At 46.8% G+C, this 13,972-nt stretch overlaps 2 protein-coding genes across 2 annotated transcripts in view; one reads left to right on the top strand and one right to left on the bottom strand.

Moving 5' to 3' along the window:
• Positions 1-1,752: 1,752 nt before the first annotated feature.
• On the bottom strand, positions 1,753-8,315 carry TIMM21 (translocase of inner mitochondrial membrane 21). Its single transcript, XM_026496483.4, has 6 exons — positions 7,175-8,315; positions 4,597-4,659; positions 4,399-4,496; positions 2,518-2,591; positions 2,326-2,431; positions 1,753-2,239 (listed from the first exon to the last, which is right to left on the bottom strand). The coding sequence occupies exons 1-6, from the start codon at positions 7,470-7,472 to the stop codon at positions 2,144-2,146; spliced, it is 735 nt and encodes a 244-aa protein (XP_026352268.1). The 5' UTR covers positions 7,473-8,315; the 3' UTR covers positions 1,753-2,143.
• The window catches only part of FBXO15 (F-box protein 15), a 52,511-nt gene continuing 46,826 nt past the window's right edge, over positions 8,288-13,972 (top strand). The window contains exon 1 of the mRNA XM_026496482.4: positions 8,288-8,537. Coding sequence (XP_026352267.3) covers positions 8,422-8,537 — 116 coding nt within the window. The 5' untranslated portion in view covers positions 8,288-8,421. The remainder of the gene's footprint in view (positions 8,538-13,972) is intronic.

Raw genomic sequence — 13,972 nt, forward strand, 5'->3', positions numbered from 1 at the left:
ACCTGACGTGGGGCTTGATCCCGGGCCCCTGAGATCACAACCTGAGCCAAAATCAAGAGTCAGACGCTCAACCGACTGAGCCACCCAGGTGCTCCCCTAAGTTCTGAATCTTAAGATCAATCTTTTTCTTCATGGTTTCTAGTTTTGTCTTACAAAGCCCTTCCCGCAAACGTCCCAGATAATGTAAGTTGTAGGGTGTTCATCTACGTGGAATGGAGGCTTGTGTGGTGTGGAGCAGGGAGCCCACTGCCTTTCTTCCCCCCCGGGTACCGGATGCCCCGGCGCGGTTGGTTGAAGTGCATCCTTTCTGGCGCGTCACCGGCTTCCACGTGCTGTAGGTGTGAATAGGCCCGTGGCTGCACGAAAGCGTCACTGCACTGCTCACTGCCCCCTTCCCGAGAGCACTGCCTCTGGCAGGCCAGCCCCTCCCTGATCTTCGTAAGGGCTCACCATCTGCGGGGAAACAAGCCTGCTCTCCTGCAGTGCTGCGGCCTCACACTCACCCACCCGTCTGCCTCGTCCGTTCCGTCCCTGTGACTGTGGTTGCACGTCTGGCCGGCTGCCATTTTACACACTTTCCGGGGCTGGTCTCACCCTGGCCACCACTCCCTGGTCAGTCTCTCTCTTGTCCTTTGGAGGCTATGGCAAACCTCCTCCCCCTCTCCAAGCCCCAGCCCCACCCTGAGCATTTTCTCAACTTATGACATACTCAGGCTAGCCAGCTGGGGGTGCCTCCAAACTTGTCCCCCGCACAGACGCCCGGCTCCCCCCAGGTCTGCGCTGAATCCAGTCCCCTGGGACTTTGCTCTATTGTTGTCCCTTCCTCCCTGCATTTGTGTCTCCTCCCTTGCTTCCTTTTCTTTTGCATGTCCCAAAATTTCTTTCCTCTTTAGCAACCCAAGAAAAATAAAAGACAAAACAAGTTCAAAATTCAAAGCAGAAACACGAATCTGTTCCTTAGTGTCTGTTAACCATGATAGGGGGTGGGGGGATTGCGAGGTGGTGCGCCCTCCCCACTCTGCCCCTGCGTGCTGTCATAATAACTGTCCTGCTGGCCTCTTCCCCGGCTCTCATTCTTCAGGCAGCTACCAGTTCTTTCTCAACTGGAGACACAGTACCTTCCACTCCTGCTCATTTCTGATGTTGTCCACTGCTACTGAAAAAAGCCTTAACCCTGTTGTCACAGGATGGACCAGGCCCCCCCCCCCCCCGCACCCGCCTGCCCCACAGATAAAGGGCATTTCTAGATCTCTCCCAGTGCAGTTACTTCACAGTCACGTGATTACACTCTCGTGAGGATCACTTTTCTAGGTTGCTCGTAAATACTTGAGGTAAAAGAGAGTTGTCATCTCCCAGAAAGACGCTCTACATACAGGTGCACCAGGCCCATTGGTCTCCACACTCCTTTGGGAGTTGGGAGGGACGTCTGTTCTAAAGGATGTGGGGACACTCCATGATGCCATCTGTGGTCAGATGCTTGCACCTGTCCTCTCGTTGTCATCCTAACCAGCCAGGACGGTGAGGTCTGACACGCACCTGCTGAGGGCCCAGTCCCCCCGACCAGCGGGCGTGGGCTCCTCCCACTGCACACAGCGTCCCCACGCACTGAGGACGCAGTACAAGACACACGGCAGTACTACAGCCTTCCTGCAGGCATTGTGTAGGGTATGCTTATCATGTGAACTTGTCGTTCGAACGTCCTGTCCCCAAATGTCAGACTCCGGTCTACGGAAGCAAGCTGCTTCTGACATCTTTTTGTTAGTTTTGACTTTATTTCACAGATTTTATATAGTTATACAACATAAAAGCATAAAATACTCTTTTCTGTTATTTACATGGTGTAAAGTTTTTAATAACAAGGATTTCTTATCATGAAAGAGGATATTAACTAGAGCAGAAATACAGTCCATGATTGATTCAGGGATAGCATAAACTGTGTTCTATTTCGTGATTTTGCCCTCTACAAGAGAATCTCCAGCTCATCTAAATGCAGCGACTGCCCACTTCCATTCACTTTTCTGTGCTACACACTCTGTCCTGACTCATTCTACAGACTCGGGAGGAGCGGGGAAGAGCAGAGCTGGGGGTCCGCCCCATGCCACATCCGCCCAGAAGCCGTGCTTGCTGGGGTCCTGCAATCATCTCAGGATCGATTATCTTCGATGACAATAGTTCTTCTAGGGTAGGGCTCAAGTTCAACAAATATATATCGAAATTCATACTCGCCACTTTCTGGGTTCTGAAAAACAAACATATTTCCAGGTGTAGCTTTTGTCCCGCTGCCCCAGAGCCCTCGGTCCACCCGGTCCCCACACGATCCCCCACCTCCTTCACTTCGAGATGCACAGTTCCTTGCTTCCCAGGCTCGGAGCCCTGGATGTAGAACTTCACGCGCATGTGTTTCAGCCCATCCTTTACATATTCGATAAAACTGTCAAGAAAGCCAAAGAGCACAGCCTCAATTCCTGTCGTTTAAAAATGACCCCGAGCTTCCGGAAGGCGGGTGAAGTGTGGTACCTGACGTGCTGCCTCCGCCCGCGGCGCGTCACCTCCCCGTAGCCCTTCACGGGCTCGCCGAAGACACTGATGACCTGCGGGACAGACGCAGCGCGGGACTCAGTAAGGCCTCTGCCTTTCAAGCTTCCCGGGGAAAGATTTTGACAAACCAAGTGATTTTTTTAAGCAAACAAATCATTAAGCCTGGGACCCTTTCAAAATGACAACTCCAACGATGAAAAAACTGCTCCCCTAAGGACGGCTTTCCTGCAGACACCGAAGTCGGTGACTCCATGCTGTGACCCACGGCTTCACGACAGGTGTTCCTACTTCCCTCACAAACACCCGGCACAACAAAGCAGGCAAATGGTTAAACACACATCGGAACGTTTTCAGTGAGATGTATCTCATGGGGTCTAATACTCAGAGCTACAAGGACAAGACAATTCTCTGAGTCGCTAAAGACGGTGAAAGAAAACGAGCACAGGCTTCACCACTTCACTCTAAAGAACCTACGTTAGTACCTGTGTTTGCCAACTGAACAAAACCCAAGGCTTCTTGCTTTCAGGAAATGGTGGCTGCGCCCTCGCTTCATGCCCTTGACTCTCGAGAGCTTTCGAGGGAGCACGCCCCTTTCAGACGCCGGGGGAAGCCTGCAATAATCACCTCAGATCCAGAGGTATGGAACCATGATTCCTAACAGGAAAACTCACGACAGGGAAATGTAGTTCTTCTTGAGTTTAAAATGCAAATACTTTGGAGCCTTTCCAAAAAAACCACATAACTGGAACCTTCCTTGTTCCCTGCTCATTTCCCACTTACTCAGAGATGTGTCTCCCTGACTCCTCCTTCATGGGTCTCACGGACGGCCCAGAGTCCAACGATAAGAAATCAAGAGAGTTAAAGCACAAGGTGCTGCAGACCGTTAGCCTGCGGACAGGACTGGAGACTCGGGAGGACCAAGCGGAGATGGGGCCCCAGGGAACCCAGTCAGGGCACCTGCTCTGAGGGCACCTGTGGCTTCACACCTCTCCCCTCACAGAGTGCTGTGTGTTTCTCACGCACCTGGGTCTGTGCGAGAAGCCGCCCTGATAGTTTCTGGTGCTATCTGCTATTTTCCTTCCAGGCATGAGGATTAAGATTTCAATGAGCACTATTTTCCCATGCTGAAGCCCTCCACCCAGGGCGTAGGAAGTCTGGCGCTACAGTGGCTGTGCTGGCTTTCTGTGACCAGAAAGCCTTCCTTCTGGCAGGACCCCTAAGAGACGTGAGCAGCTGTTCTACATGGCAGCCTCCTCCTGGGGAATGCTTTGGGCAGGCTGTGCTTAAGAGCATAAGCTTTGGAGTCACACAAACTTGGGCTCAGGTCCTGGCTGTCCCGCTTTCAGCTCAGCAATTGTGGTTGAGCTCCCCCATCTCTGACGTGTCAGTGTCTCCTTCTGTGAACGGGAGAGTCATAGTATTGAACACAAATGGCTTCCGTGAGAGCCAAGAATGACGATGCACTGAGTGTAGTGCCTGGTCACAATGTGCCTTTAGTGAGTGTCACTAACTACTATCGTGATCGCGAGGTCATGAATCAGGTGTTTCACAGGGCTAGGAACTTACTGCAGGAGTTTAACACTCTGGCAAGGTCTAGGCATTTACTATCTATGACAGTAAGTGACTCTCTAGCATAATTAGGATGAAAACACCGCTACACAGACCTTTGGGTGGTCCTAAAGCATTTCAAGTACAGAACCGAGAGCTAATAACAATCACAATCCAACCGTCATGACTTTATTATCACATAAACATCACTAGTCTCAGAACCAATATGTATGTTCTGCCCCCACCTCCACCCCGGCTGGCATTTTTCCCCCCGATATTCACAGTGTGTGTGACTCCATCTGGAGGACTAACCTCGGGGTGTGATCTGCATTTTTCTAAGGCTTTCCCATAGATCTTATTAGGACTCGATGAAGAAAAAAGTTCTTTGAAAATTGTGTAAAACAAGCCACCTGCAAATTACAGAAAAAGAAGATCAAGCAAAGCAAGAGCAAGACAAGTGTTAAGTTAAAAAAGACTTGCGGGGTAGCTATTATACTTGCTGTGATCAACCTGTGACGGTGATTCCAAACAGCACCACTATCAAATAGGTAACATCTCTTCCAGCTTCTTTCACTGTAGAGAGAAAGCACGGCTGAGTCAGACGTGTGCCCGACAGGCGGGAACGCTCACGGCTTCACCACTTCTAGCGGGGGGACATGTGGAGTCGGGACCCCACGCGGGGGTCTTCGTGTGTTCCAGGGCGGCTGATCTCAAGCCTCCCTGTGAATCAGAACCACCTGAGGAAAGTTTTCAAAAGAACCTCAGAACTCTGGTCCAGGGATAATTGTATTTAGTATTATAATTTTAATACCTCTTTACTTTCTAAGACAAAGAAACACTTAAACAAGTGATCCAGGCCCTCGGCGTGAAAACACAATACAGACTGAGCAGCACCGGACACATTCTGCTGCTCACAGATTAAGTGTCTGCTTTGTCAACTTCCGTCCAAGGGATCGAAACAGGCCTTGACTCTGACAGTCACTTTCCCACCCTGCCGCCCCCACTGGCTGTGCACACAAACAGAATGGAATTTAGAACAGGAATTCACTTGGCCACAGATTTGTGAAGCGAATAAACTTAGAAAATGAAGAACCTGTCCAGATCCGGCTTCTTGACTGAGAAGGAGCTGCAGTGCTCTGCAGGAACGTGACAGAGACAACAGCATATGTGTATGGCCTCGATTAGGGTTTGTTAGGTCTCCCACATGTTATCACCTCGTTTTAAGGGACCTGGACCTTCTGGATTTTGGCTGTCCTGTACAGTAACCACACACCACACACGGCTATTTGAGTTTAAGTTTACAATTAAGTTAACTTTAAATTAAATAAGCTGTTCCTCAGTCACACCAGCAACACCTCAAGTGCTGAACAGCCACACGTGGCTAGTGGCTACCACACTGAGACCGCATACAGACAAAACATTTCCATCACTGCATCATTTTATTTGGACAACGCTGTTGTGGACATTCTGCAAAACATCACACTTGTCCATTCTATTTATGCCATCATATTAGTCGGAGGCAAAAGTAACAAGGGGCATGTGTGTTGGATAGCTTGGTAAACACATGTACTCCAAGTGTGGGGGATGAGCCCAGAAAACAGATCCAGGGCTCATTGAACACGTAAGCAAAACTTGTAGGGGTACAGTGCATGGGGCATGCCAAGACACCCATCCCTAAGAAAAGAAACTCCTGCATCCTGTACATCCTACCACGATGTGTGATAGGTCCCTCTGGACTCTGTCGCCTTTGAATGGGGTCCAGATGAGGACAAGACTCTGCAGCAGGACCCATGTGCAGTATAAGCAGCACTGTTGCTGGAGCCTGAAGGCTTGACAGACGCTGTTTGACAGTCTGTGCCTTTGTCCTCTGCACACAGGCTGTTCATTCGAGCTGAACTTTGAATTGTCCCTCACCACGCTGTTCAGGCTATTATGAATGAATGAGTCTGTTTTTTACGTATTCAGCAGATTACAAAACAATTGATAGGATACAGTTTTTTGTTAATGTTGTCAAAAACTGTATGTACGAAATGACACACAGCAAAATATTAACAATAGTCATCTTTGCATGGTATAATCATGGATGTCTCAACCATTTGTTTCCTTTTACTTATTTTTTCTACAGGTTACTTGTGAAATGAAGAAATAAACAATAAACACTAAATTCGTTAGCTCATCTATGAAAATTTCTCTCACTTTCCCTGACAGAATTACATTTTGCTTTTCCTATTATCTATGTTCTTTTTATTGCTGCCCGTGTCACCCGGAGGTAAACGATGCTTTGAACATCTTTAATTCTGTAGCATGAAGAATCTATCTCAACATCTGGGTACAGTAGTCATTCAAAAGCAGTGCTGAGTTGACCTACATGAACTACTCCCTATGGATTACGCCTCAATAATACCTATTTATTCCACCCAATTACTCTGTATCTATTTTACACTCCCTGCTACTCTCTCTGCAGCACAATTACTGTGTTTTCACTGTTTCAGACTCTGTATCTACTTTCTTCCTCACTAAATGCTAACCTATTTGTGTGCAGGAATTCCTTGGCACACCCATTAGCATCTGTTCAAGTGTTAAGCATAGAGAAAATGGAAGCTCAAGAATACTCATGAATGGTTGTTCTGAAGAGCACTGACCTGGCTATTAGGAAATTAAGATTAGGAAAATGTGGTTTTAATTTTCAGTTGTGTGAAACGGGTAGGTGTGCCTCATACATATGAGTTTTAATGTCTGACGGAGTGAATAGTTAATTCAACTGAGATGAAAGGACATCTCTGAAATCTAACTTATTATAAACTTCTAAACAATGGTTAAGTTTTATACAGCTCCACGCTTAAACTAATAAAAGTTGACAAAAATTTTCTAGACATAATTCAACGAAGTTATGTAAAAATCAACTTTGAAATCTGAGTTCAAGTCTGTGAAGAAAATTGTAGGTCTATATTCTCAAATTCTGAACTGTGTTGAAGGGTCCTACCTTTTAATTTGTGTGAACTGTTTTTCTATCTTTAGCACTGAACCTGTGTGAAAGGACAGTGGTAGCTCTCGTCACGTTTGTTCAAAGACTGATCACTCCCATTACCTTTCTGTGACGTTGAGACGACGGTTTCCCCTCTCTGACTGTGCACAGACACTTGTTTGCTGCTGTCGTTCCCTGCCCTCTGGGCGCTCTGCCCCTGCGTCCAGATGGTTTTCTGGGTGACTCCAAGGATACACTTGGGTGGCACCGCTTTCTTTCGCTCTTGCAGACCCCAGCTCAAGCTGGGCGCAGTCTTCAAGCAAGCTTTGTTAAGCACTAAGTGTGGCGGGAACAGCCGCTTCCCCGACGACCTGCGCAGCTTCTCCGCACACTGTGCAGCTCGTAAAAAAGTACAAATCATGATCACGGAAAACTGCTCCGCTTTGGAAAGGTGCCAATTTGGAACAGCAAAGCTTCACTACCCAATACACACGCGCAGCCGGAGTGTACTCAGTGCTACACATTCACACGGGTGATTCTGCACGGCGTGTTCGGCAAAAACGTTAGCTTCCTAAAGAAGCTGTGTCCACCTCCTCTTCCCTTCCGTGCTCTTTTCACTCGAATTAAAGTGCTTTAATTACCTTCCGTACTGACATTCACACACTACCCGCCATGCCTCTGCAAAGTAACCTGGGAAACCTTGAGGAGTCTTGGGAATAGTAGTTTGAAGCCCTCACTCCTCCCAGAGTTACCGCAGCGGGAAAGGCAGAAGGACTACATCTCCCACAGTGCAAGGCGGCCAGAGGGCACGCGGCCCTTCCGCATCCTTCTAGAGCTCCCTACGCATGCGCTGCACGTATTTGGCGCCGCACGGGTGGGAAAGGAGTGATCGCGCAACAGGCAAAAATCGAATTAGCGATTACAAACTGGGTGTTCTTGTAACCCTTAGAGGGCTGTACGCTGGGAAATTCTCAGTCTTATTGTAGCTTTGCCGTTCCTTACGGGCAAATGATGTAGCCTTTGCGTTTCAGTTTCTCCCCAAGGAAACCGGACAGGAAGCAGCACAAACTTCCCCAGAGCCAACAGGTGGGGAGGGACGAGGCCGGCGCAGTGCCCAAAGCCAGTAGCCAAAATTCAGCGGTCCACTTGCTACGCGGCGTCCTCGGCATCAGGCCGTGGGGCGTGGGAAGAAGCAGGGCCCCAGAAGTTTCTAGAACCGCTTCTGGGGCCGGCGGGAAGGCGGTGTCGCCCTTCGCCCCGCCCCTACGCACACGCGCCGGCGAGCGAGCCGGCGCCGAGAGGGCGTGGCGCGGGCGGTGCGCTCCTCCCCCGGGCCACCGCTCCGCCTCAGGCGCTCCCGCCGGGTGTCCATGGCGACGGGACGCGGCAGGCTCCTGCAGCAGCACTGGCTCGGGCTCCGGGCGCTGCGTATGCCGCCCGGCGGCGTCGGCGCGGCCCCGGGGACCGCCGGGCCGGCCGAGTTCAGGTGACTGTCGGGGGGCCGCGGTCGGGTCAGTACCCCGCCACCCTTCTCCCTCTAGTTTCATTCGTCGGCATGGCGCGGCGCTCGCGGCTCTTCTTAGTGTGGGAGAGGTCTGAAGAACCGCGGGAGGAAATTTCGTTAACTGGAAACGTGCGGTTACCTCAAGTCCCGATACAAGTAGAGTAGCTTCAACGGGGAACAGTCTTCCTCCTTCCCTTCATTCAGTTCTAGACAGTGGGGGGAACTGGGAATCCTGGAGCAGCGCCTCGCCACCTTCTGCCGCGCGGATGCGCTTCACCTGCGAGGGCACTTGCCCATCACTGGTCTGCACTTGCAGGTGGCGGAGAGGGCACCAGTTCAGAACGAGCCCCCCCTTTTGTCCTCTTTATGAGTTTGTAAGTTAGGGAAGTAGAATCTACTCATCAAAACGTTACCTATATTCTTTCCCGCCCACGGTTTCCCGCCCAATGGACACAACCCCTAAGCAGATAGTTGGGGTGGGTGGGTTGGTCTGGGAGTGTGTTTTCCTGGGGCAGTTTCTGCACTTCTAACTTCGAGGCCTTCTCTGCGTTTTTCTTTTTCCTTTCCTCCCCTCTCCCTCTTTTCCTTTTTTCTTTCTTTCGGAAAGAGAGAGGTGGAGAGGGAGAGAGAGAATCTTAAGCACGTTTTGCGCCCAGGGCAGAGTCCCACCAGTCCCACCACGGAGCTCAAGCTCACAATCCTGAAGTTATGACTCAAGCTGAAACCAAGAGCTGGCTGCTTAGCAGCTGAACCACCCAGGCGTCCGGTGGGTCTGCGTTTTTAAGCAAACCCTGAAGGGATGCCTAATGATAGCCACCCATTGAAGTTCAGCCCCTAATCCCCTTCTGCCTGTTCCTGACAAAGTGCTGGGCTTGTGTTCTTGTCCTGGTGTCTAGAGCCCTGTCCCTACATTTCTCTTGGGCACCCTGGTTCTGAAGGGTGGTCCTCTTCTACAGTGAGAGAAGGCAGCTTTGAGGAGATGCGGGAGGGGCGGGAGGCAGGAGGCTGCCGCTACATCCCAAAAGATCTTTTAGCTGGACTCCAAGGGTAATGGTTCATTTCACAGTGAATGATCCAGTCTGTTAGAGGTATCAGTGTGCTATCATGGTACCTTATTAGGTTCTTCTCATTTTATGGTGAGTGGTTCCTAGCTTTATACCCATCATCTCAATTGGTTTGCCAGGTGCAAGGACAGTACAAAGAACAATTTGCATTCTTGAGGATTCTTTTTGCTGCAAGTCCTCATGATTTGTAAGATACAAAAAACTCATGCTTATTATGCCTTCTAATAAACCAAATGTCTATGTTTACATATAAAAAATGATTCTGTTATTTAGCAGTTCAATACCTTAAATTACTTTTTGTTTTTCCGAATCTCCAAGACGTTTTCCCATGTTCGTCCTAGGGTCCGTTATCCTCTTACCCTGGTTTCAGAAGTGGTTCTCTGCACCTTAGTATTATGGTAATAGTTGGTTCTTGAGAATAGCTGCAATGCTAGACGTACCACAAGCCTCGTGACAACCAAAACGGTGACAGTGCCTTCAAAACTTCTGTAGGAGAGAAACAGTGGCATTTAAATTGGAGCCTCGAATTTTAAATCAATTTGCCATGATTACTAAAATTAGTCTTTATATCTAGAGCTCTGCAAGTGGGGGGCAGAATGATTTTTATGTGATGAATCTTCTGTTACTTTGTAAGTTGAGTGAACTTCCTGGTGATGACGTAATTGGAGTGCCTGGCATGGGAGCCTGCATGTCAGCCTGTGATTTGGTGGTGAGGTCTGCATTCTTTATGGGAAAGAAAAATCAGCTTCCAAGAATGATTGCAGATGGTCTAAGTAGGTGGTGATTTTTATTGTTTCACTGCAGAAAAATTAGATTTTAATAAGGAATCAGTAGCTCCCTTTTTAACGAAAAAATGTGAACATGTGTAAATGTCATAAACTGTGAGAAAAATAGCAGAAGACTATCAGGTTGGCTTAATTTCTACTTGATCTAATTTCTTTGGTTTGTCAAATATCAAAAATCAGGCTCAGAATATAATTTTTTTCTTTTTTTAAGGTAAATTTTTTTAATATTGAATTTATTCAAAGCTATTAGGTGAAATCTATTACTTAAAAATAGTGTTTTTAAACTAAATGTCATCTTACTAATTATGTCAGCTAAGTATGCACTTAATTTTGTCGACACACAAACCTACATGAGGACATGCATGGAACTTACGGATTTGTTAATTGTGTGGCCATTGAAAATGTGCAGTTGGTTTATTTTATGGAGAAATGGAGATGTACTTTCAATAATACCAAAAACCATACTGATAAGATATAGAATATAATACGGTTGGAAGAGCTCTGGAAGGACAGTCAGGAGATGAGAGTCTCTGAAGCTCTTGGTCTCTAGCTTGGGACCTTAAATGAGTCACTATTAGACTCATTAAAACTATAGTCTTCTCTGATTTGTGAAATAGGGACTCATGAGGTCTATTTTAATTATGGAAAAGTAAAACAGCAACAGGTAGGCTGCACTGCTCAAACAGATAGGTGCCAGTGGGCAGGGAATGCATGGAGCATCCTCCTGACATGTAAAATTAATGCGGTGGCTTTGGGGGAAAATGTTAAGTAATTTAACTGGTAAATAATATAATACATTTGTATCGTAAGACAACCACAGATAAGTTATCCAGTAGAATGGAACATTTGCATTACTGTTTAAGACAAATAAGAGACTTCAAAGACCTTTTGAACTTTCTGCCAGCTGTGCCCCCAGATTTCAGGGCAGCTGGTACACCAGAATGGTGTGAATGCCTTTGGAACCACTGCTCCTGCCTGAAGGATTGTGCTATCAAACTGTGAGTCCAAACCTTCTCATGTATAGGATTCTCAGTTTTGAAATTAAAACAACAAAAATCCCACAGTTTATTGCATATTCAACATATTAAGAAATAATAGAAAGTGCATGGAGTTCTGTCCCTTCAATTCTCCAGCCCCCATTTGAAAAGAACCACCACGCAAAAAACTTTGTAACCTTGTAATTCTGTGAATCAGACGTATTACTGGTTAATACCTTGTCTTTCCTTCCAGACCTTTTTCCTTTGTGTGTGTTTACTTTTTCTCTTAAGAGATAAATTCAAAAATACACTATAAAAATGTAGTGTATCCCGATACAGCCTGCTATTTTCAACTGATGTTATTAATGTAGCAGGTATTTATTGACTGTATGCCAGGCATGTTGTGGGTTAAGAATCAGGAGTGAACAAAACTTATGCAAAAGACCTGCGGATGTGGAGCTTACAATTCCAGTGATGTGAGCAAAGTGGATAAGTAAGATGTGTAGTGATGAATGGTGATATGTGCTAAGGAAAAAATAGGAGGGGGCCTAAAGTGCGTGTGTGCACATGCGGCTTGTGTGTGTGTGTAGTTGGGTTAGAGTTTGAGAGAGAACGGCCAAAGGAGTTGTCAGTGAGATGGTGATACTTGCATGAATACCTGAATGAGGTGAGGGACCAAGCCATGCAGACATCTGGAAGACATCATGAGCTTGTTTCTATCTCAGACACTTTTCACCTGTGTTGAAACTGTCCCTTTAATTGGCTGAATGTTGTTCACTATTTGGAGCCAGGCTGTTGAACCAATCCCTGTACTGGCTTTGGAAGTTCGTCAGTGCAGACAACTCTGAGGTAGATTTTCTTGAGTCACATTTTTGGGCTCATTTTCTAGCTTTGGGATACATTTTGTGTAAGTGAAATTCCTGGCTTAAAAAAATACATGTGCCTTTTAAGGCTCTTGGTAAACACTACCAGATTTGGCTTTCCATACTGTTTATACCAATTTGTGCTCCCAGCAGTGAATGAGATGTTCTTTATTTGGTCTTTGCCAGTTTGCTAGATTGAAATGGATCAATACAGCATATTAATTTACTTTTCTTCGATTCCCTTGGAACGGACTTAGGGTGTAATAGATTTTATTATTTTTTTTGACACTTTTTGATTGCAGAAATATGTTTGGCAAAAAGATATTATCAATTTATTAATCCTTTTTTTTAAAAAAAGATTGTATTTATTTGTCAGAGAGAGAGCATGCGCACACAAGCAGGGGGAGTAGCAGGCAGAGGGAGAAGCAGGCTCCCTGTTGAGCAGGGAGGCTGATGCCGGGCTCATTCCAGGACCCTGAGATCGTGACCTGAGCCAAAGGCAGATGCTTAACCAACTGAGCCACCCAGGCGTCCCAATTTACTAATGCTTTTAAACAAATTTGTATTTGAGGACCCCAGCAGTATTCATTTAAGTTAAGGAAGCTTTCCTCAGTCTTCACATACAATGTCTATATATGGATCCCCAGACTTCTTGGCATGACCATTCATACTGGCAGGGTCTAAGTGTCACTGGCTGGGAAATCCGGGCAGATAGTATTATTTGAAGGAGTGGTAATAGAAATGCCTCTTACTTAAAGCTTATGTGTTAGAAACCTCTGTCAACTAAAGATATTTGATCTTTGAATATGCAATACAGATTGGTACAGAATTTACAAGAAGTTAACCACTTAAAATAAGGAGTGCTTTTAAATCATTTAAAAATGTATATGTTTAAAATTTGTGTATTGTGTTGAATGGTGCCCCCCAAATTCACGTTCACCCAGAACCCTAGGATGTGATTTTATTTGGAAATAGGGTCTTTGCAGATGTCATTAGTTACTATGAGGCCACACTGGGTTCGGATGGATCCTAAATCAAATGTGACTGGCGTCCTTATAAGAAGAGATGGAGACACACACAGGGAAGATGGTTGGGTAAAGAGCGGGCAGAGGTTGGAGTTGGTCACCTTAGTCGCCACAAGCTAAGGAACACCAAGGATGGTCAGCAACCACCAGAAGCTGGAAGGGGCAAGGGAGGATTCTTCCCTAGAGACTGTGCAGGGAGCATGGCCCTCCCAACACCTTGGCTTTGGACTTTTGACCTCTAGGACTGAGACAATAAATTTCTGTTGTTTTAAGCCACTAGTTTGAGTCAGGTTGTTAAGACAGCCCTAGGACACTAATACAATTAGGAAATTGTGTTTCACTTCTTATTACTGTGTTAGAGCCAGGTCAGTGGAGTTGAAGCTTTTCTGTTGTGGAAATCTTTGCTTAAGTAATACTTTGAACAGATATTCAAAGATCTGTTGCATAGGTAGAATTCTCTGAATAAAAGGGGAGGCACTGCAGAGCTTTCCAAATGAGGGCTTCTTCTGCCCACTCTCCCTTCTTTCCTGTGCTGCAGAGCACAGATTGGGTACCCCTGGTTCTGCCTAACTTCTTTGCATTCCCAAGAACTCACTGGCACATTGAATGTCATTTGCTGGAGCTGGCATGCAGAGGCCTGGGTAGCCAGTGTTTCTTACGTGGTGAATTTGTTACCTCCCAGGATCTGGAAAGGTTTCCTGCG

This window comes from Ursus arctos, unplaced genomic scaffold (genome assembly GCF_023065955.2).
Source record: "Ursus arctos isolate Adak ecotype North America unplaced genomic scaffold, UrsArc2.0 scaffold_17, whole genome shotgun sequence".
NCBI lineage: Eukaryota > Metazoa > Chordata > Mammalia > Carnivora > Ursidae > Ursus > Ursus arctos.

Bases quoted from the DNA above. Each gene is read 5' to 3' on its own strand.
- TIMM21 (XM_026496483.4), bottom strand. From the start codon at position 7,472: ATGATTTGTACTTTTTTACGAGCTGCACAGTGTGCGGAGAAGCTGCGC. The intron at 4,497-4,596 runs GTTGATCACAGC...TGTAATTTGCAG, and splicing joins GTTTGGAATCACCGTCACAG to GTGGCTTGTTTTACACAATT. The intron at 2,240-2,325 runs GTGGGGGATCGT...TTTGTTTTTCAG, and splicing joins TGCATCTCGAAGTGAAGGAG to AACCCAGAAAGTGGCGAGTA.